The sequence below is a fragment of the Meles meles genome, chromosome 1 (assembly GCF_922984935.1).
Source record: "Meles meles chromosome 1, mMelMel3.1 paternal haplotype, whole genome shotgun sequence".
In the NCBI taxonomy this organism is placed as follows: Eukaryota; Metazoa; Chordata; class Mammalia; order Carnivora; family Mustelidae; genus Meles; species Meles meles.
Window position 1 is genome coordinate 200,615,602 of NC_060066.1, and position 21,038 is coordinate 200,636,639.

At 55.8% G+C, this 21,038-nt stretch overlaps 1 protein-coding gene across 1 annotated transcript; it reads right to left on the reverse strand.

Annotated features, from left to right (window-relative positions):
- Positions 1–6,140: 6,140 nt before the first annotated feature.
- On the reverse strand, positions 6,141–19,997 carry C1QC (complement C1q C chain). The gene is made up of 5 exons (XM_045982535.1): positions 19,844–19,997; positions 19,342–19,535; positions 16,192–16,742; positions 8,040–8,226; positions 6,141–6,879 (listed from the first exon to the last, which is right to left on the reverse strand). The coding sequence occupies exons 2-5, from the start codon at positions 19,520–19,522 to the stop codon at positions 6,305–6,307; spliced, it is 1,494 nt and encodes a 497-aa protein (XP_045838491.1). The 5' UTR covers positions 19,523–19,535; positions 19,844–19,997; the 3' UTR covers positions 6,141–6,304.
- Positions 19,998–21,038: the final 1,041 nt, after the last annotated feature.

Here is a 21,038-nt window from a genome sequence, read left to right on the forward strand (position 1 = left end):
GTGCGCGTTGGGTGGGGGCGGTCGGAGGCAGGGCACCTGGTGCCCATTGTCAGCAGGACACCAGAGAGGCGGGGACGTGGAGGAGAAACGGAGTGAGGCCCACAGTGCTCAGAACAAGGGGTGTGCGGCGGCAGGAAACCAACTGCCCACGCTTTGTCCTTTCCTTTGTCTGCCTGCCAACTCCCTTGCCGTCCCCATCAGGACATCATCACAGGGACCACAGTGGCAGCAGTCACAGTGAGAGGTTCACCACCAAGCGCTTGCCCGGGTATAAGAGAATTCCAGCTCATGGCCATCAGCAAGCTGAACCAGAGCTCCTAACCGCAGCCACTTCCAGAATGGTCTCTGGCCTAGTCCTGGCTGCTTCCAGAGTGGTTCCTGGCTCCGTAGCATCACCTTTTCCCCAACCCCAGCTCATTAGAAAAAACAAACTCTCGGGACTCCACCCCTGGCCTCCTCCTGAATGGGGATAGGCATTTTCCCAAGACTCCAGGTGCAAATCATCAAAGCTTGAGGGGCCCTGCCCCTGGCAACACCTCAATTCTAATAGCAACCCACTGGGAGCTGTGGCTCAGACTTGTGGAGGACATCCTGGGTGCCACGGGCTTTGCACATAGGATCTCATTTAAGCCTCATCAGCTTTTTGGGGTGGATAGGATTATCGCCTTCATGTTACAGATGAGCAAACTGTAACCCAGAGAGGTTAAGTACTCAGCTGGAGAATGCACAGGGTGTAAGTGACAGAGGTGGGATTTAAATACAGCGTTTCTGTCCTTCCACTTCCTGAGGCCCCAGGCTTGCCTCCTTCGCTGCATTTCTCATCTTGGATCCGTTGGCTTGGCCTTCACACTGGAGGCAGAGAGCCTGCTCCATCAGAGTGACCTGGGGTGTCTGAGCAAAGTTGCAGGACCTTCCCCAGACCCCTCCGGATTCTGCGGAATCAGGAGGTCTGTGATGGGACCTGGACACTAGCCAGTCTCCAGGGGATTTCATTGTCCTGCAATCGGAGACCCCGTGCCTCTGATCACTCGGGGATCGCGATGCCCGTTCCACAGTTGAGAGTATTTCTGTCCGTGTCCCAAGGTTGGAACTCGGGACCAGCCTTGACTTGGGAATCCGGCGGTGGTGGGTTCAAGTCTCCCCTCCTCTTCTTCCAAGCCTAGAGCCATACCTCGGTCTAGAGCAGGTTGACAAATCAAGCCCCCAGCTGTGTGTGCCATTTGCTAGTGAAGAATGGCTTTTACGTCTCTACGTGGATGAAGAGAAATCAAAAGAAAAAAATATCTTATGATGCGTGAAAGGAATGTAAAAGTCTCCTGCCAGTGTCCATAAAGACTGGCTGGAACACAGCCGTACTCGCTTATTTATAGATTGTCCACGGCCATTGCCGGGCGTCAGGAGCAGGGCTGAGGGGTTGCAACAGAAACCGTATTTATGGCCCACAAAGCCTGAAATCGTTCCTGTGTGGCCCTTTATGGAAAAAGTTTGGTAACTCCTGGTCTACAGCAGTAATTCTCACACGTTAGCGCCCTCAAAATCACCTGCAGGGCTGCAGAAACACGGACAGCAGCCCCCCGCCCACACCCCTCCCAACTCCAGAGTCTGAGTCACCCAGCCAGGGGCTGGAGAATCTGCCTTTCTAACCATCTCCCAGCTGATGCTGGAGCCCCGCTTTGAGGACGTTCGGGCTTCAGAGCTGACCTTTGGCCCCACCTGAGCAGCTCAGAGCGCAGGCTGGGAGTGGGGCGGTCTTGGGGAGGAGAGAGAGCGGGAGGTGGAGCTCCGAGAGCCCCTCTTCCAGGCTGTCCTTCTCGTGGTGTCTGCTCCCCCCTGGTGGCAGCAAACCTGGAGCTGGCCTGGCACGCTCAGCCTTCACGGCCCTTCCTGCATTTGGAACCGCATTTCAAAGCTTCCAAAGTTTGCACGCACTTGCCCTTAGGGAGTCCACTTGCTGGAATTTCATGGGAGAGAAGAATCAAGGATGGTGGCTACGCTGTTTGTAAGAGGGTAAAATAGGAAACCAGGGCCACACAGCTGCTAAGAAGCCCAGGTGGGACTTGAACTTGGGTCTGTCCGATTCAAGAGTGAGTGCTCCTAACGACAACACTGCACAAGCCCTCGGGAGGCTTCGCACCTGCTGTAGCAGAGAGTGTGGCCTCTGGAGCTGAACTGCCTGGCGTTGAATCCCGGTTCTATTACTAACTGTGCAGTATGGGCAAATCACTTAACTGCTCTGTGCCTCAGTGTTCCCATCTGTGAAAAGGGAACATAATTGTAAAGGTTACAAGACTCAACATGAGTGCTCAGGGCTGTCCACTGCAGGAGCGGTGTCATTCAGCCCCCACCTGCCTTCTTCTTTGCCCTTTATTCTCCTTTCCTCTTCTTAGCAGGGCCCCTGGGGTCTGGGGAAAGGGGATAGAGCTGAATACGTGGACTTCTGGGTTAGATAGGCCTGGTTCTAAATCCTAGATCTTCCGTGTGACATGGGCAGGTAACGTCCCCTCCCTGCGCCTCAGCATTCTTATCTATAGAACAGGAGCAGGAAGATTAGAGCAGCGGTTCTTTTTTTTTTTTTTTAAAGATTTTTATTTTATTTATTCGACAGACAGAGATCACAAGTAGGCAGAAAGGCAGGCAGAGAGAGAGGAAGGGAAGCAGGCTCCCCGCCCAGCAGAGAGCCCGATGTGGGGCTTGATTACAGGACCCTGGGATCATGAACTGAGCTGAAGGCAAAGGCTTAACCCACTGAGCCACCCAGATACCCCTAGAGCAGCTGTTCTTGAAGCGTGGTCCCAAGAGACTGCTGCAGCACCAGGGCAAGAGAGCTCAGAAGCAATGCTGATACCAGCCCTCCTGGGGACTGTGACGCTCTCGCGGTTTGAGAACCACCAGTTAGAACATCTACCCGTTAGGGTTACTGCACCAGCACAGGAGAAAATGCTCTCCAGCAGCTGCTGTCATTGCTACGGGCTTGTGCCTTCCGGGCCTCTGCTGATGGGGTGGGCAGTACCCCTGCTCCAAAGAGGGCCAGTTGAATCCCCTCTGCTGGGACCTGGGAATTGGAGACATTAGTCTCCGTGTCACTCCTGTGAGGGGAAGGGCCCAAGGTGGTGGGCAAGGCCGTTGTTTGGAGACACACATTTTCCTCCACTTGCCTTAACAGTCGAGAGGGCCAGCCTGCAGAGAGAAGCTCAGAGCTGAGACGTCTCAAAGGGAGACCAGATGGCCCTGGGCTGGGGTCACCCATGTCTGGATCCCATGTCCACGGAGACCGGAATGTCCCACCTGCTCCTGGGTCCAGTAGGACTCCTCTGGGCTCTCCTGAGAAGCTCCTTCTTTGCTCCGAAGTCAGAATGAGGGGGTTTCTGTCACTTGCACCTTAAAGGGCTCTGGCATGTGGAGGGCTGGGAGTCAGGGTCAAGGGGGGTGTGCAAAGGTCAGGGGTCATAGGCCTGAGGGGAACCACTTCCCTCCCTTCCCCTGCCCAACTGCCGGCCCAGCCAGGAGATCTGAGTTTCAACCCCAATCCTGTTCCCTATGAGAAGAGGGCAAAGGAGAAAAGGAGGCATCGAGGCAGTGATGGGCTAGGCCGGTCCTGAGAGCTGTCAGGAGTCGCCTCGGGGCTCCCCCATTATCTTGGTCCTGGTTCCTGTGCTGAAACCCCAAGCATCTTCCCCAGAGAGCCGTCGAGGTGAACCCTCCCCACTGGCTGGGAAACAGCAATAATAAAGGTGAAGGGTTTCCTTGTAGTCACGTTTGTGTACACTCACGTGTATTTGACGGGGTGGGTGTGGCGGGATACACAGTGAGCCCTGGATTCTGGCCGATCTGGGAGCTGACTGGGGAGGGCACGAAAGGGGCCCTTGGGAATAGGGTCCTGCCTGGGGTGGGGGTGCTGGTTCCGGTGGAGGAAAGGCGGCAGCGTCAGGCGTCAGAGGAGCGTGGGTCCTGCGAGAGAACCAGCGGGCTGGAGGCATCACTGGACACAAGCGCTGGTTTCTGGGGCCCACAGCCGGCTGTGCCCGGGTCCTTGCAGCGAGAGGGGGTGCCCTGCTTGTGCTTGACACCTGCAGCTGGGTCCACCCCTGGGCGGGAGAGTACAGCCCTGTATGGAGTGATCCAACTGCAAAGGCTCAAAAGCCACCCCCCCACCCCAATCCGCACAAGGTCCGATGGATTTGGGTGGAAGGTGGGGGGCTACAGAGGAGGCTAGAGCTTTGAGACCAACAGAAGCAGGCTCTGGTCTTCACTGTGTCCCTGCCGCTGTGTGACCCTGGGCAAATCACCTGCTCTCTCTGAGCTTCAGATTCTCATCTGTGAAATGGGAAGAGCACTTTGCATCTCCTAGGCTTTGTGGAGGAACTTGAATGAATGAGCTACACGGAGTGACAGGGGCTCAGTAACTCCATTGTGGTGTGATAACGATCACTCCTAGAGTCAAAGACCAGGCATATGCTTTGTACTGAAAGGGTTGAACAGCAAAAAGAAGGCCCAGCCCCTATGAGAAAAGGCTACTGGTCCCTGTTGGAGAGTCTGAGGTTGGGGCAGGTCATCGAGGCCAGGCCTGAGGCCCAGGAGACCAGAAGCTATGCCCCATGAATGGAGTCCTGAGAAACAGGCCAGTCTTCAAAGAGTCTGGTTGCTATGACCCTCTGTGGTAGGCAGGAGTGGAGAGCCTTAAATCCTTCCTACCCCAGGTCAGGATCGGTCCTTGGTCTTGGTGGACTAGCGCTAGAAGGAGGGGCTACAGCGAGCAGGTAGAGGAGTGCGACAGTGGACGGTCCTATGACTGTGTCCTTGGTCTTTATGGAGTGGCTGTGGTGCCCACTGGGCTCTGTGGGGTTCGGTAAGCCCTGCCCTGCCAAGTTGGGCAGATGGGCTGGGCATGAGTGAAAAGCCCGAGGCAGGCTGTGTGTGCTCAGCCCTGCACATGTGAGAAGTGGGGCGGGGGGAGGTCAGAGGAGCCAGAAGAGCGAGCTCAGGGATGGCCCAGCTACAGGGAGATGATGTGACTTGAGTGGGGCTGTGTAGGAGCCGAGGGGAGCTGTGAGCATAAGGACATCGAGGTGGGACAGCACAGAGCTTGCCTGCAGATAGAGGACCTGGCGGTCCTGAGTGGAGTCCTTGTCCAGGAGAGGCAGGGGTGAGACCAGAAGGCCAGTTTACGGAAAGCCTGGAAGTCTAGGCTCATGGGCTAGGACTCTATCCAGTTGGCCGTGGGGAAGCACTACAGGTTAGTGAGCAGGATAGTGACGTTTGTTCTAACTGGACGGCCGAGTTTGTGCCAGGCTGGGAAGGGTTTCGGTGGAGGGGCGTGTGGGGAGAATCAAGAGGGGAAGGGTCTTGATTTCACAGTCAGTTTAGATGTTATAGGAGGACCGTTTGATCCCTTGGGAGGGGGGGAACTGATGTTATAAGCAGAAAACCTCTGTAAGTGGGGAGCCTGGATGGCCCAGTCGAAGACTCTTACTCTGAATTTTGGCTTAGGTCACGATCCCAGGTTGTGGGATGGAGCCCTGCATCAGGCTCCACGCTCACTGTGGGGGTCTGCTGGAGATTCTCTCTCCTTCTGTCTCTGCCCCTCCCCTTACTTGCATGTTCTCTTTCTCAAATAAATACATAAATCTTAAAAAAGAAAGGAAAGGAAAGGAAAGGGAAAGGAAGAAAAGAAAAGAAAAGAAAAGAAAAGAAAAGACAAAATCTTTGTAGTGGCCGGCCTCAGTACATTGCCTTGAAAGGGGTCTCAAGTCATCAGTGGGCCGACCCAGTTGTTCCTGTGGGATCAAGGACAATCCCTTTGCCCACTGATCCTCAGTCTTCTCCTCTGTAAACTGGGCACGATGCACCCTATCTCTCCCCATGAGTGTGAAGCTTAATGAGACAATGAAAGGGTCTAATCCAGCACTTGGAACACGGTAGGCCCTCAATAGATGGGGTTCCCTCCCCATCTCCCACTGTGTGACTGTCACAGACCTTGGCAGTCTGGCTCTCCATTCACCTCCGATCAGATGGAGTTTTTGCTTTCAGAGGTCATTCACTTATTCATTCATTCATTTCAGAGGTCATTCACTCATTCATTCATTCAGCGTCCAAGAAGCACTCCAGAGCACCTACTGTGTGCTAAGGATTGGGAGACAGAGTTGAATTAGACCGCTGTCCTTAGGCCTTGAAAAGTTTATTTGCTCATTCATTCAGCAACATCCACAGAGCCCTACTGTGCATTTTGGTCTGGTGGGGGTGGGGATCCAAGTGAGGCTTGCTGGCAGGGGGAGGGGATGGGGAGGGAGCCAGCCAGCCCCACAGCTCACACCTCTGCGTCTGGGAAGAGCAAGAACCCAGAGAAGATGCTATTGGCACCTTCCAAGCCCAGCAGGGCGTTCTTGTCTGTGGCCTGCAGAAAGACGTTCTCCCCCTCGCTCAGCTTGAGGACCACACCGCCCGTGGTGACCTGGAAGGTGTTCTGGGTGTAGTCGCAGAAGGTGACCACCTTCTCCATGCGCTCCCGGCCCCGCATGAGGTTCACGCACAGGTTCCCTCGCGAGCTGGCGTGGTAGGCGAAGTAGTAGATGCCCGGCACGTTGCAGGTGAACTTGCCGCTGCGAGGTTCGTAGTTGCGGTTCTCGTTGGTGATCACGTGGTCGAAGCGGATGGGCTGCTCCCGCCGCAGGATGCTGTTGATGGTCCTCGTAGCAGAGAAGGCGATTTTCTGTGTGGCCTTATAGTCTCCTGACTCGCCCTTGGGGCCACGGGCTCCAGGGGGGCCTGGGGAACCTTTGGGGCCAATGGGGCCCTTGGGGCCTACTTTGCCTGGTTTCCCAGGAATCCCCGGGTCTCCCTTCTCCCCGAACTCTCCATGGTCTCCAGCCAGCCCTGGCAGCCCTGGAAAAGCAGAGACAAGAGACATGATGGGCCAGGGATCGCTGAGAACCCAAAGAAGGAGTCCCTGGTCTGGGAGTCCGGGAGCCTGGCTGTGTAACTTCTGCCATGTCTCTGCGCCTCTCTGGGCCCCAGCTGTGTGTGGAAGAAGGGGGGGGTCTCCTCCCAGCCCCGCTTTCCCCATGGCAACGGGACCTGACACCCGAGGAGCGGACAGTGGTGTCTCCTTAGGGAGGGTGCCGGGCCTGCCCTCCTCACCAGCTCATACAGGCTCCCCTGTTCCAGCCTGGAGCCGGAGAATGAATTCTCAGCCCACATACTCTCCCTCCTCACTCCCTCCCCAGGGCAGACATCTTTAATCAATCCCGGCATTCCTTTCACTGGAGCCTAGAATTGGGTCTTGGAAACCTTCTCATGGGCCCTCTATGCGGCCGCTACCCGTCTGTTTGGCACAGTGCGAGACAAAACCTCTCTTCCAGGGAAGGGGCAGAGTATTGTGGCTGAGAGCATGGGCCCAGGGGACAGACAGATGTCCCGCCACACCTGCCATTATTTGTCATGTCCCCTTGATGGAGTCACACTCTCTGGGGCTCAGCTTCCTCCTCTGTAAAATGGGCTCATGAGGATAGTTTGAGGGATTGCGAGGGTCACTTGCAATTATGTGAGGACAAAAGTTGGTTTTGGTTAAATGAATGAGCTAACGAAAGACATTTTACAGGGGGTTGTCTTGGTGGGAAGACTCATTTGAACCCTGTGACAACCCCGCAAAGAATCTGCCCACATTTTATAGGTAAAGAAATTGCATTTCAGGGAGGGGAAGCCACCCACCCGGGAGGCAGCCCGGGGCTGCGTGTCCACCGCTGTGCTCTCTGTCTACCTGGAGTTAGGGGTGAGAGAGCCACGGTCTGATCTCAGCCTCAATATGGACGTGGCTCCCTCAGACAATTCAGTAGTCCTTCCGGACATCAGTTTTCCAGGCTGTAAAATGGGAATCAGAATTCCCTCTTCTCAAAGTCATTGCGAGGCAGAGGAAAAGGGGGGCTTGGCAAGCTGATGGATTTGAAAGTGCTTTTGCGATCCCTCGGGTCAGCCGCTGTGACTGGGGAGGCAGGAGATGGGGCCTTGCTCAATGAAACGAACGTATCCCCCAAAGCGGGCAGTACCTTTCTCTCCCTTTATCCCTGGGGTCCCAGGTTTGCCGTTAGAGCCTGGTGCACCGGGGATGCCCGGGATGCCCGGGATGGCCGCGTGTCCAGTACAGCTGCTCTGGGCCCGGGAGGCACCCGACAGACTCAGGAGCAGCAGCAGCACCAGAACGCAGCCCCTCGGGGCCGTCATCACCGCCCCGTCTCAGCTGCTGCCTGCGGGGGGACAAGAAGATGGAGCGGGTTATTACCACGGACTCGTAGCACGCGTGCCGTCATTCATTCACCCCTTCACGTAGTCACTGAGTGTGTCCTTTCCACCAAGCCAGACCCTGTGCTGGGTGCTGGAGTGACACAGCCATGGCTCCTGCTCTCATGGAGCTGGCGGCCTTAGGAGAAGGTGGATGATAACCAGGTCAACAGAGAAGTCAATGGAAGCAGGGAGAGTCTGTGCAGAGTGCTCTGCAGGAAACGCAGCGGTGCTTGGAAGGAGAGGAAGAGCCACAGGGGTTGAGGGGCAGGTGGATGGTTTGCTGGGTTGGGGGTGGGCAGGCGGCGTCTCCGAGAGGGGTGTTCGGGCTGAGAGCTAGAGGTTCAGCAAGGACTCGGGCAAGAATGCTCCAGGAGGAAAGGAAATAGGGGCAAAGACCCGGAGGTAGGACAGCTCCTGGAGCATCGAGGATCCTGCAGGGAGGCCAGTGTGGCTGGAGGGGAGTGAGGGGTCAGAGGGATGGGACGTCAGGGCTGTGGTTCTCTGGCTTTGGACCTTCTTGCAAGCGTTCTCATTCAATAGAGCTTCTGAGTTCAGGGAGCCAGTGCTGTTTCCAGAGAGGGCCACTTTACATCCTCAGAGCACAGCCTGGAGGAAGCTGCTATTTTTATACCAAAGAGGACCCAGTGGCTCAGGGAGGCCCCGACACTTGCTCAGGGTCAGACAGGAAGGACTGTAGCCAGGACTCAAACCCAGGCCTGTCTGCCTCTCGAGCCAGTATGCCTGCTGGCACAGCAGGCCATCTCTGCTGATGAAATATCCTCAGGTCCCTCCAAAGGCTGGGGGAGGAGGGAAACCCTGGCCCCTTCTGAATCCCAGAGAACTAGGAAGAACTGTGCTGTCTCGAGCTGCTCAGCACAGCCAACCCCTCATATCATCAATTCTCAAGACAGAAGGGAACTTAAAACTCATCGATCTACTGTTGCTTTACAAAATGGAGGGGACAAGGGCACCTGGGTGGTGCTGTCGGTTAGGCACCTGACTCTTGGTTTCGGCTCCGATTGTGATCTTGGGGTTGTGAGATCGAGCCCCACGTCAGGCTCTGGGCTCAGTGCGGAGTCTGCTTGGGATTCTCTCTCCCTCTCCCTCTGCCCCTCCCGCTCATGCTTACTCTCTCTCTCTAAAATAAATAAATCTTTTAAAAAATTGAGGGTCATTCACATAATAAAAATTAAACCTAAATTGTTTATCTTTGCATGAGTCCAGTTCCCATTCCTCCTGGAGGTTTTACAGAATGACGGATTGGACCACTTCAGTAACCCACACATTGGGCACTTAGCCAGGCTCTGGACCAAACACGGTACGTGCTGCTGTCTCATTGCATGTGGTCCTCAACACGGCCCCTACCCACCGCCAGGGAGGCACCCGGTTTTCTCCTTCTCCAGATGGGGAGACTGGGTATTAGAGAGGGTGGGACCCCCATCAAGGTCACAAGGCCACTTTGGGGCTGGGATTCCAACCCATGTCCTTTGTATCTTCAACCTCACAGGGTGTTCTGTTAAGAGGCTGATGAGCCTGGTGGTTCGAATGTGGACTTCGGAGCCAGACAGGCTGACGGGGCCAATGTGTGGTGGCATTTGGAGCAGCGCGGGGTATGGCGCTCAGTGCGGGCGTCTAGCCTTACTGCTCCTGCCGCTGTAGGGGCCCAGCGGGTTCTGTGTCAGGCGTGGGGGTGAGGGACCCCCGATGTCAGAACACTAGCAACACTGCCAGGGCCCCAGTCAGGCCTCTGCCTCTCTGAGGTAAGGGCCTCAGGCAAATCGCTTCTCTCTGGCGTGTTTCCTTTTCCACGAAATGGGGATAATACTAACCTCTGGCCCGTAGGATTGGTGGGAGGATGCATGAGGTAGGACCTGGCATGGTGGAAATGCTGAACAAGTAGTAGTTGTTTCTGTATTATCCCCATCATCCAAGAATCCCTGGATATGACGGAGGATGGTTGGAAAAGTATAAAACAGGATCCAGCTCCTTCGGGAGATGGGGCTCGGGGAGAGGACGTCTCAGGGGGATGTTACCCAGGGGTGGAGAGCTCCAATCTGGCGGGGGTGGGGGGTATGAGGGCCGTGGGCCCAGGCCCACCGTGAGACTCAGGCTTCCTGGAGAAGCAGGAGGTGGGGTGGGGGTAGGGGAAGGTCCGGGTTCTGGCTCATCTCAGGGGCCACTGAGTCTCAGTTGGGCAAGGACCTCGGACTCACCTGGTCTGATCCCTCTCCCTGCCATGCGTCACCACCGCCAGCCTTGCCTCACATCTTTTCCATGTCAGCAGTCCTCCCAAATCCTTCCAGCCCCCAACAGTCCCTTCCCCACCCCCTACCCCAGCTTGGAATCAGGCCAACTGGACTGATACGCTCCCTCTGCCGCCTGCTCACTGCATGACCTCAGGCAAGGGCCTTAACCTCCCTGGGCCTCTTGAGCAACTTTTACCTGCCAGGGCCAAGAATTCAATGAGATGGAGCCTGAGAGGAACGAGGTCTCTCATGGGGTGTGTGGTCCCACCCCCTCCTCGACAAACAGGGTTCGGGTCACTCAGGGCTAACTACTAACTGCTCGCCACTCCACCTACAAGTCAAATTTGTTCCTTGAAAGAGTCAGGCTGAGTTTTCTCAGCAGACGGAGAGGAAATGAGAGAAGGTAGGTGTTGGAGAAACGCTGGCCTGGGCGGAGGGGGACCTGGGTTCTAATTTCACCTATGCCTCTGACATATCCCGAACCAGGTCAAGTTTGACCTCCTTTGGGGCTCTCAGTGCCCCTAGAATGTTCTATTATTCCCAGAGAGGGTCCAAGCTGAGAGAGGTTACCTGCCTCACCCCAGGTCACCCACATCTAAGAGACAGAAGTGGGACTCAGCTCAAGTCTTGCTGACTCCACGCTCTTATGTGGGTGCCTCCCTTCACTCAGGGCTAGCTGAGACCCCCAAGTGCACCCCCAGGAAGTTTGACTCCCCGGGTCTGGGATTGGGCCCAGGGAGCCACACGGTTAATCACCCCTGGTGGCTCTGAGGCAGGGGACGAAGGGGTCCCCTTTGGAAGTCATCACCCTCTGCCATACGGGTCTTGCTGCCGCTCCCCCCAGGCGCCAAGCCCCAACCTCACCTGGGAACCTGGTGTCCGGTGATGCCGCTGGGCTGGGCAACAGTGGGACCAGGACCTAGGCGCCTGCTGCTCTCAGGCCAAAGCGGAAGTTCCAGTCCCCAGAGACAGGAAGGGCCTTCCCCTGACGGCCCCCTCCCCTGGGCCCAGCAGGACGGCCCCCTCCACTCTTGGCCCACCCAGGCAGTTTCAGGTCCCATTTCTGCAATCTGGAGGGCTTTACTGTAAATGGGGAGGGTGGTTGGCCGGTTTGGTTTCGCCAGCTCAGCAGTTGTTGGGAGAACAGGCCGTGCTAGGAGAATGGCCACAACCGGTGGCTTGCGTGCCAAGGTCCCCCAGCCTGGCCATCCCCTCCAGCAGACATGGGCGTTCCTCCCTGACATGAGAACATGGCTGGCCTGGGGCCTGAGCACTGGATTTGGAGTCAGAAACCGTGACTCATTTTCTGGCTCTGCCACTCATCAGTGAGCTTGATTCCTGAGGTCTCGAAAGGGGGCCAAAACATTCTCCACCAAGAGGACCCAAGGGACCCCCAATTTCCTCTGCTAGATGATGGGACTATAAGGACACCTGTGGGGGCGCCTGGGTGGCTCAGTGGGTTAAAGCCTCTGCCTTCAGTTCAGGTCATGATTCCCAGGGTCCTGAGATTGAGCCCCGCATGGGGCTTTCTGCTCCGCAGGGAGCCTGCTTCCCCCTCTCTCTCTACCTGCCTCTCTGCCTACTTGTGATCTCTCTCTGTCAAATAAATAAATAAAATCTAAAAAAAAAAAAAAAGGACACCTGTGCTGTAGACAGCACCGGGCACTGGGGGGCTCATTTGCGATCATGGAGGAGAAAGCGGGGGGGGTAAACTAGAACAGGGTAATTTGCTAAGATCCCCACTCCACCTACAAGTCAAATTCGTTAATTTTTGAGTTAATTGCTCAAGATCATGCATATCTCAGGCTTCCCTTTTCTGGGTACATCTTCTCTGCCTTCTTCCCATTCTGTATTTCCGCGCTTGCCCTGTTCTCAGAAAATTATCTAATCATGAATTTTGAATGTGGTCATCATTTATTGATAGCCTTTCCTCTGCTTACAGCAGGGATCGAAGTCGGTGACCATGATGGGCATAGGCAGGGGCTTACTGCTTGTTGATCCTGGAATCACACCAGGTCCAGGTTGGACATGGACTTGGAGGTCACCCAGCTCATTCCCCTCGCCTTCTATATGGGAAAACTGAGGCTGAGAGGGGAGAAAGTCATCGCTGAACAAATGTCTATCATGAGTCTCTCCGTGCTAGGTTCTGGAGATGGGGTCACAAGCAGATCAGCCGTGTCTCCTGTCCCCAAGGAGATTTCCTTCTACTGGGGGAGACTGGTTTAAACATTGAATGATGCAGTGGTCTCACAACCTCGGTGATAAGTGTCAGAGAAAAGAGGGGACTAGGAGTGCCTGGGTGGCTCAGTCCATTGACCTTCGGACTCTTGATTTCGGCTCAGTGTGTGAACTCATGGGTCGTGGGGTCGAGCCCAGTGCCTGGCTCCTGCTCAGCAGGGCACTGGTTTCTCTCTTTCATTCTCTGCCTTCACCTCTCTGTGCACACTCTCTTCTCTAAAATAAATAAATAAATCTTAAAAAAAAAAAAAAAAGAAAGGAAAAGGAAAAAGAAGGGATTGCTGCAGCCCACACCTCATACAAGTGACAGCTGCGGGACTCAGAGCCAGCCATCCCTGACACCAGGGTCTCAGCCTGCTTGCTGATGCTCCCTCTGAGGCAACGTGATGCCCCTCTCAGGGGTGGGTGCCCCTCGCAGGGACAGGTGCCCCTTGTGGGGACAGGTGCCCCTCTCTGGGACAGGTGCCCTTCTCCGGGATGGGTGCCCCTCCCAGGGATGGGTACTCAGCTAGGCTAGGAGCTGCCACAGGTCAGGAGGGCCCCACTTGACATCTGTGTTTGGAGACAGAACATCTTTGAGCTTGTGGATGCTGATTGATGGAAACTAATGGTTACCTGCAGTGGGTATTAGGAAAAGAAGAGACTAGTTTGGTAAAACCAAAGGGTTTCTGGGCTTGGCCAGCTGTAGACTCAAAGGGACTGAGCCTGGATGAGGAGGGAAGGCATTGGATTCTGAGCAGGGAGAAGGGTAGAGCTCTGTACCACTTAGTCTCTGTGCCTATGAAATTGTAAATTCATAGGTTGCAGGTCTAGGGTTCTTCTGAGGGCCCCCAAGGGCCACCTGGGCCTGGGATTCTAATTCTTCGGTGGCTGTTGGTAATGAGAAAAGGTGACCTTGAACTTGGAGTTCAAGGAGACAGCTGAAGACTAAGAGCAGGAGGCAGCAGGGAGGGGAGGACAGCCACGGGCTTAGGAGTCATCCTCTCCCAAGTTTGAATCCCAGCTTTGCTTTGGTCTAGCTATGTGGCCTGAGGCATATTTACTGGCCTCAGTTTCCCCATATATGAATGGAAGGCATGGGTTGTGGGGGGCCGTTGAGGTAACCCGGCATGTCCAGGGCCCAGCCTTCTGTAGGTCCCACATGTGAACCCAGGGGCAGTGTTATGTATACGAAGAGAAGAATGAATTCTTGGAGGCTGGGTGCGTGGGAGCCGCGCCTGGATCAGGGAGCAGGAGCAGAGGGGTCTTTGGGCCTCAGCCCCTGAGTAGGAGTCAGCTGGTGTCTGTACCTGTAAAACTCCACCTCACGTCCCTGACACAGAGGGACTGATCCCTACCAAGCGTGGCAGCAGAGACGTACAATTCCTCAAGTTTCTGCAGTCCAAGACGGATTCCTTGAGACTTGGGGTGTCTTTGTCCTCTTTTTAGTTTTTGTTTATTTATTTTGTTCAAGGGGAAAAGCCGCAGGAGAGAGAGAGAGAGAATCTCAAGCAGATTCAAGCCGTGCTTGGGGCATCCTCTTCTTGTTCTGGTCCCACCCCCCGCCCCTTGCCTGCCCCCCTTCAAAGCCCTCGCCGGGTTCTGCTCAGCCCCGCAGACAAGCTGGCATTTTCAAAGGCCCTTCTCTCGTGACAAAGCGAGAACAACAAGGAAACAATTATGGAAAATAAAAACGGCACAAAAGTTGTCGTTTCCAAAGCACAGGTTTCTGATCTGACACTGTGGCCTACATAAATGGTGTATTGATTTTTTAAACAAAAGAGAAATGAGAAAAAAGATGTATCACTTGAGGCGTTGCTGGGCAGACTGCTAAGTGGCTGATGGAGGAGAGCCGCGAGGGGAGTGGCTCCGTGACCTGGCCCTGTCCCTGCCAGAGGCACCCTGTGACCCAGCCAGGGTTCCTGGGCTCTCTCCTCTGTTCCCACTCTGTGTGTGTGTGTGTGTGTGTGTGTGCCTGTGCGTGTGTGCACACGCATGATTTTATTGTACCACTGGATTTGGGAACATAGGCTCTAAAAAGTCACCTACTTTGTGATCCAAGGCTCTGGAGGGCACTGCGCAGACACAGAAAGGAAAATCAGGGAACGCTTCGTGGAAGAGGTGATTTTTATGTTGAACCCTGACAGCTGAGTGTGTATCAGCCAAGTGGATGGAGGGCTAGTGTGAGCGGGGTGCGGGCCATGGCACCCAACAACATGGCAAAGGCAAGAGGGTGTGGAACGGCTCCTTTCACGAACAAAAGAGCCAAAGTTGGTGGTGCTGGTTGTAGGCCATTGTTCTGTCACCCCCGCTGGGTGGGTCAGTGTCCCTGTGAGCCCCGTGGGGACTTGTGGAAGCAAGCTGAGATCCCAACCTGGCCGGGCAGGTTCTCCTTGTGTCTCGGTGGGCTCTGAGGCTGGACGGGCCAGGAAAGTTACACTTTTTATCTTTTTTGAACTTGAACTATCAACCCTTCTCATGGTCACCACAGAGAAAGCGCTATGGCTAGAATCTGGCCTCCTGGTCCTCCAGCAAGGATCATGGCATCTGGGTCCAACCATCAGGAGCCTTATGGGGACAGCCTCCCGGCCTGGGGACAGCAGTGGTGTTCGTTGAGCTCCTGGGGCTGCCAGACTTTGTCGGTTACTTGGGGTGAATCAGACAAATGGGGGGACAGATTCTTTCTCTCTTCCTGGCTCATGCCCATCTCACTCATACACTTACTCTGCTTTTAGTCACTCATTTACCCACTATTTAATCATTCATTCGCCCCAACTAACTCATTAATTCGGCACAAATTCACTGCCCATCTGCTCTTGGTCTACATTGGGCTTACCTGAGCCCAAACCCCTCCTGTGACAGGCGCAACCACCATTCAACATGGGTCTGGGAATTCGAACACGCCTGTTTATCCGTGAGCATGGACAGCTTTAATGACAGGAGCACCTCTCACCCAAACAAGTGACAGCAGATGGCCCGTTGGGGACCTCTGGCGGCCTTCAATCACACTCTCCCAAATGGCCACGGGATGCTGAGTGCCAACCTTTACTGAGCACCAGCTAGATGCTCTGTCTAAATCTAGAGCCCGCAGATGGTGGCGGCAGGTGCAAAGCTGAGGATGAAGAGACTGCTTCTTGGAGAACTTGGCAGTGAGAAGCCTGAGACTTGCATATTTATCAACTTATTTATTTATTTATATATCTCCTTGCCTTTCCCAAGACTTGGGGGCGGGCAAAAAACATTGACAGTATTAGAAGGTGTTGGTTAAGTCTCAAAGCAGTGACTCCTGAAGGAGCTCAGAGGAGGGAGAAAACGTGGGGCAGGGGGTCAGGGCGGGCTTCCTGGAAGAGGAGTCCATCTGGTGGGGAGAATGGCCCGAGCACAGTGGTTCTTGCAGGGAAGCTCAGGGAGGCGGGGCGGCCCTGGGGCTGGAGCCGGCCTGACCGCCCTAGTCGGGAAAGAGCAGGAAGCCGGAGAAGACGCTGTCGGAGCCCTCGGTGCCCACCATGCCATTGTAGTCATTGACCGTCAGCCACACCTGCTCCCCGACCTGCAGCCGCAGCAACACGCTGCCCGAGCTGACCTGCTTGCTGTTGGACATGTGGTCACAGAAGGTGGTCACCTTGGTACCACTGCGGTACAGGTGCACGCACAGGTTGGCCGTCTGCGACGTGTGGTACACAAAGTAGTAAAGCCCCGGGACTTTGCAGGTGAACTTGCCGGTGCTCGTGTCGTAATCCCCCTGGGGATTGGTGATGACTGTGTTGAACTTGACCAGGCTGTTGGGCCTGGGGTACTCGGCCGTCTGCCGTGTGACTGTGAACACGGACTGGTGCTTCTGCTTGTATCTGCCCTCCTCGCCCGGCTCCCCTGGGGGTCCCATGAGGCCGGGAACCCCTGGAATCCCAGAGGTCCCCATGGGGCCATTTTTCCCAGGAAAGCCAGGTGTGCCGGGTTCTCCCTTCTGACCCTTGGGTCCTCGTGTTCCAGGGATAGCTGGGATTCCTGGGGAGAGAGCAGGTGGGAAGGAAGTGATGAGACAGGGAACAGGGACTCTGGGGTGTCCTCCAGGGGACAAAACACCGGAGATTAGCCTCTGGAACCTCCTTCCCTGGATGGACTGTCAGCCGGGGACCGTGTGCAGGGAGTTAGAGGAGAGGGAGGCCCTGGCTGGAGTCCCGCCTCCTCATGGACTTGCCCTCTGACCATGGCTAAGGTACTCCCCGGTGTGTCGGCCTCAGTTTCCACATTTATAATGGAAAGGATAGGCCTGGCCAGCATCCGGAGGTGTTGGGGCTCATTCTAACATGATTGTAGCCTGTGTAGATATGTTTACCCACCCCTTTCCCTGCAATCGGATGTACTGAAAATTTTGTGTTATTTTTCAAAAGAGAGGCCTCATCATTTTAGAAGCTTCAGAACCCCACAAAAGTAGTATCCGTGCCTGAGACAAAACCACCCTGCACCAGCTTAGCACACGGGAACCACTCGATGGAGTCAAACAGGAACTGCCCCCCTAAGGGGGTTGCTGTCTCCTGCTCCCTTGGCCCCCCATTCAGGCCCCCGGAGCCCCTTATGACACCTGGGCTGGTTCAACTTCTCTCATGGTACGGATGAGGAAACTGAGGCCAGAGACTCGCTCAAGGCCCAGCAGCCAGAAGGAGGTCAAGTCAGGATTGTAAGTCAAGTCTGGTTGAGTCCCAATCAGAGCGAGCGATTCTTGTAACAGCCCTGACTATCTGAGCCCCTGTGAGACTTTTCTCTCCTTGTCCTAAGTGTCCTCATCTTTTCGGGCCTGGCTCTAGTCTCCTCTTCCCGGAAGCCCTCTCAGGCCAAGCCCCGCCAGCCCTCATTGCCCTTCCTCCTCTGACTTCCCGAGGGCTGGCTGTCTGGGCTGACCTATTTGAGCAGGTCCTCCCTCTATGGCTCTGTGAGCCTTTTAGGTTCTGGGGTTAGAAAAGGGGATCAGGATCCAACAGACCCAGGTGAAAGCTGTGTGACCCTGGGCAGGTGACCGCCCCTCCCCAAGTCTCCACGTGCCTAACTGGGGAAGGGGCTTAATGGAACAGATCCCAGAGAGCCACTGGGAGCTTGGAGTGGGAGCATGCGAGAGCCAGGCACCGCACAGGAAGTGCTTGGGAAGGTCAGCTCCTGGCGAGGCCTGGAGGCACGCAGGGCCCTGTCTCATCCTTCGGGACAGCTTTCAGCAACTGTTTGGGAGGGGGCGGACATGCTGGGGGAGGGGCCAGACAGGCAGTGGGGGTTGGTGGCCAAAGGCATGGGCTTTAGCATAGGACAGGATTCCGCTGCGTGACTTTGGGTAAGTTGCTCAGTCTCTCTGAACCTCAGCTTTAACATTTATAAAATGGCTGTAAGGCACTTTAAAAAAGGATTTGGGCCGCAGTTTTCTCACTTGTAAAAGAGAGTTAACAATTTTACCTACTCCATAAGGTAAGCATATGCTGAGCATTTGGAACCACGCCTGGCATATAGTAGGAGCTCAATAATTGGGGACCATCAGCCACCCTGGGCCACAGGATGGCCAGAGACAGCCTTGAAGTATAAGTTCTTGAAAAATGGCAGATCTGGGGGCTTCATTTGGCTCACCCTGAATCAGAGAATTCCTTCTGGATTATTGGCAAAATTCCATTCTAGTTCCAGGAGGGAAGATGGCAGTGGGGAAAATCCTAAGGACATTCCTCATCCCTGGCCTGCCCACCCCCCCTCTGCTGCCCCCCATCACCTCCATCCAACCTCACCCCAGTCTCACCCATGCTGGCTATAGACACACCTGCGTTCCAGATATGCACCTTCTGACCCAGAAGGCGCCCCCAGACTCCAGCGTCTGCTGAGCACCCGCACCCCCTCATGTCCTCAGCCCCCTTTGCTCACACTAGGACTTGCCCATCATTCTGCAACCCCGACTTCTCACTCCCCATGCCCCCAACTCCTCAGGATCCCAGGGAGGGAGGTGAGCACAGACCTCCCATAAAAGCAATGACGACAGCTGTAACACGCATAGCTTACGTGTCCCCGAGACCTTACCACGTGTGCGGTGCTGTTTTACATTCCAACTTGTTTAATCATCCCAGCGCCCCCGTGCAGCCTGTACTACTGTCTCCCCATTCGACAGGTGAGGACACTGAGGCTCTTTGCACAAGGAAGTGGTAGGGCCATCTGTGTGTTGTAGACACTCACCATGCCCACTCCACGGGGTCCCCCCAGCCCCCCCGCCCTGAGGTCCATGCTGCAGAGCAGGTGGTGGAGGGGTTGTAATCAAAGAGCACAACACTTTACAGTTTGCCAAAGGTCTCCAGGATCATCTCTTGTGATCCTCCCCCCACTTCCTGGGATAGGTGCTCTCATTCTCTCCTTGGTGTCACACACAAAATTGGGGAACGGGGGGACCGAGTCCTGGGGTCTGAGGAGAGATGGGTGACACCTGCCAGGAAAGCTGGACCCTGCTCTGAGAGCTGGTGCAGCAGGAAGGATTGCACGTCTTGCCAGCAAGTTGCTGTTCTCCTCCCCCCAGCTTAGCCCCTGATAGACATTTCGCCCGCTGCCCCCAGGCAGGGGCATCTCCCCAGCAGGTCGGCAGACTCACCTGGCTCGCCCTTGGGCCCCGGCAGTCCATCGTACCCGTCCTTCCCCGGGGCCCCTGGTAGGCCTGGCATCCCGGGGATCCCGTAGCAGCCTGTGCTGGCCTGGCCCCCAAGCGGCAGCACCAGCAGGAGGAGCAACAGGTTTAGTCCGAGGTGGGTCCGGGAACTGGACCCCATGTCCATCCTGGGGAAGGACCTGGGTAGGGAGAGAGCTGAGTTGGCCCACCCAGCCCCTCACCCACCCTCCTCCCTCTCTTGTTCCCCAGGCCAGTTCTTCTCAGCCCTTCGGAGCCTACCTCCCTTCCCCAGTCCCCTTCCCTTGCTCCTTGCGGGCTGGGACCACAGGATGGATGGAGGATGGGACCTCGTCTCTGAGCCCAGGCACTCAGCTCAGCAACGCTGGGGACCCTCCTTCCTTTCACCAATCAAGTTGTCCCCACGTTTCAGGGAGGCGGCAGGGAGAACTGCCATTTGCCCTCGTCTGGGCGGGGGTCCTGGCCTCACCTGGGGTGGTGGGATTCTGGTCTGGTCACAGAGATGTCCTCAGATCTGCTTCCGTTCTCCCGGGCGGGAGGATACCGTGTCAGAGTAGACACATCGAGGAGGGCCCAGAACAGGCTGGGCGGCCCCCTCCCCTCCGCTCACCCTGCTTCCAATCCCACATCCCCTTTCCCATAATTTTTCCCTGACTCAGTACTTTCTTTTGGGTACTGAGTCTGGCTGACCGCAGCAATGCCCCTGTGTTCCCCACCCCGGGGTCATGCGTGTCTGAAATAAGGAAATGTCTACTCTCCCGGGTCTGCTGGAGGGAGTGTGTGTGTGTGTGTGTGTATGTGTGTGTGAAAGTCCTTACCAAAAATCACGTGTAAATGGTTTCTTGGGGTCCAAAGTCTTGCTCTGACCCCTCTGCTTCGCTGCGCCAAGAAACAAACCTCACATGCACTTGTGAAGTGGCAGGCCTTATTCTAGAATCTTCTGTTTGCCCCTCTCATTTGTTACACTTGGGGGTGGACACCCGGGATGGGCAAGCCTCGATGGCAGGCAGCCTGCTGTGGTGGACAGAGCCAGCGGCCTCGGATGTCCTCCAGCCCTGCCACTGCCTTGCTCTGAGGCCCTCCGCAAACCACTCTAGGCTTCAGTCTTCCCGTCTGCATACTGGGGGTGGGGTGGGGGTGGCACGGGGGTCAGGTCTAGGTTTTGCATGTGTGCACGTCTTCCTTTGCTGGGGCCCCTGATGATCCCTGCCTCCCTTTCCTCCATCTCCGGCACCCCTGCCTCTGGTCTTGGAGCCTGTGGTGGCTGCTGCAAGGTTGCTGGTTGGGGCCAGGCTCGCAGAGCTGGGAGAGGGCCCTCTCCTCTCTTCCTGTTCTCCTCCTATGACATTCTGAGGAGGAGGGTCTGCTGAGCAGTTGAGGGGTCCCACCCTGACACCCCACCTGCCCCCGGTGTCACTCAGGGTGAGGTCTTTGGCCTCCCTGAGCATCCATTCCTCCTCCGTAAATGGGGGGTTCCAATAGCTCCCATGCAGGGCAGTGGGAAGGACCCAGCGCGTGAAGCAAGTGCAGTGCTTAGCCTGGTGCCAGGCGTGAGTGGGAGTGCACAGCTCTGCCCCTGCCCCACCAAGTGACTTAAGGGCCTCGGTCTCCCTTTCTGTCCCTACACCGTTTGGCCCAGGGCTGCAGAATGTGGGCTGAGGGCA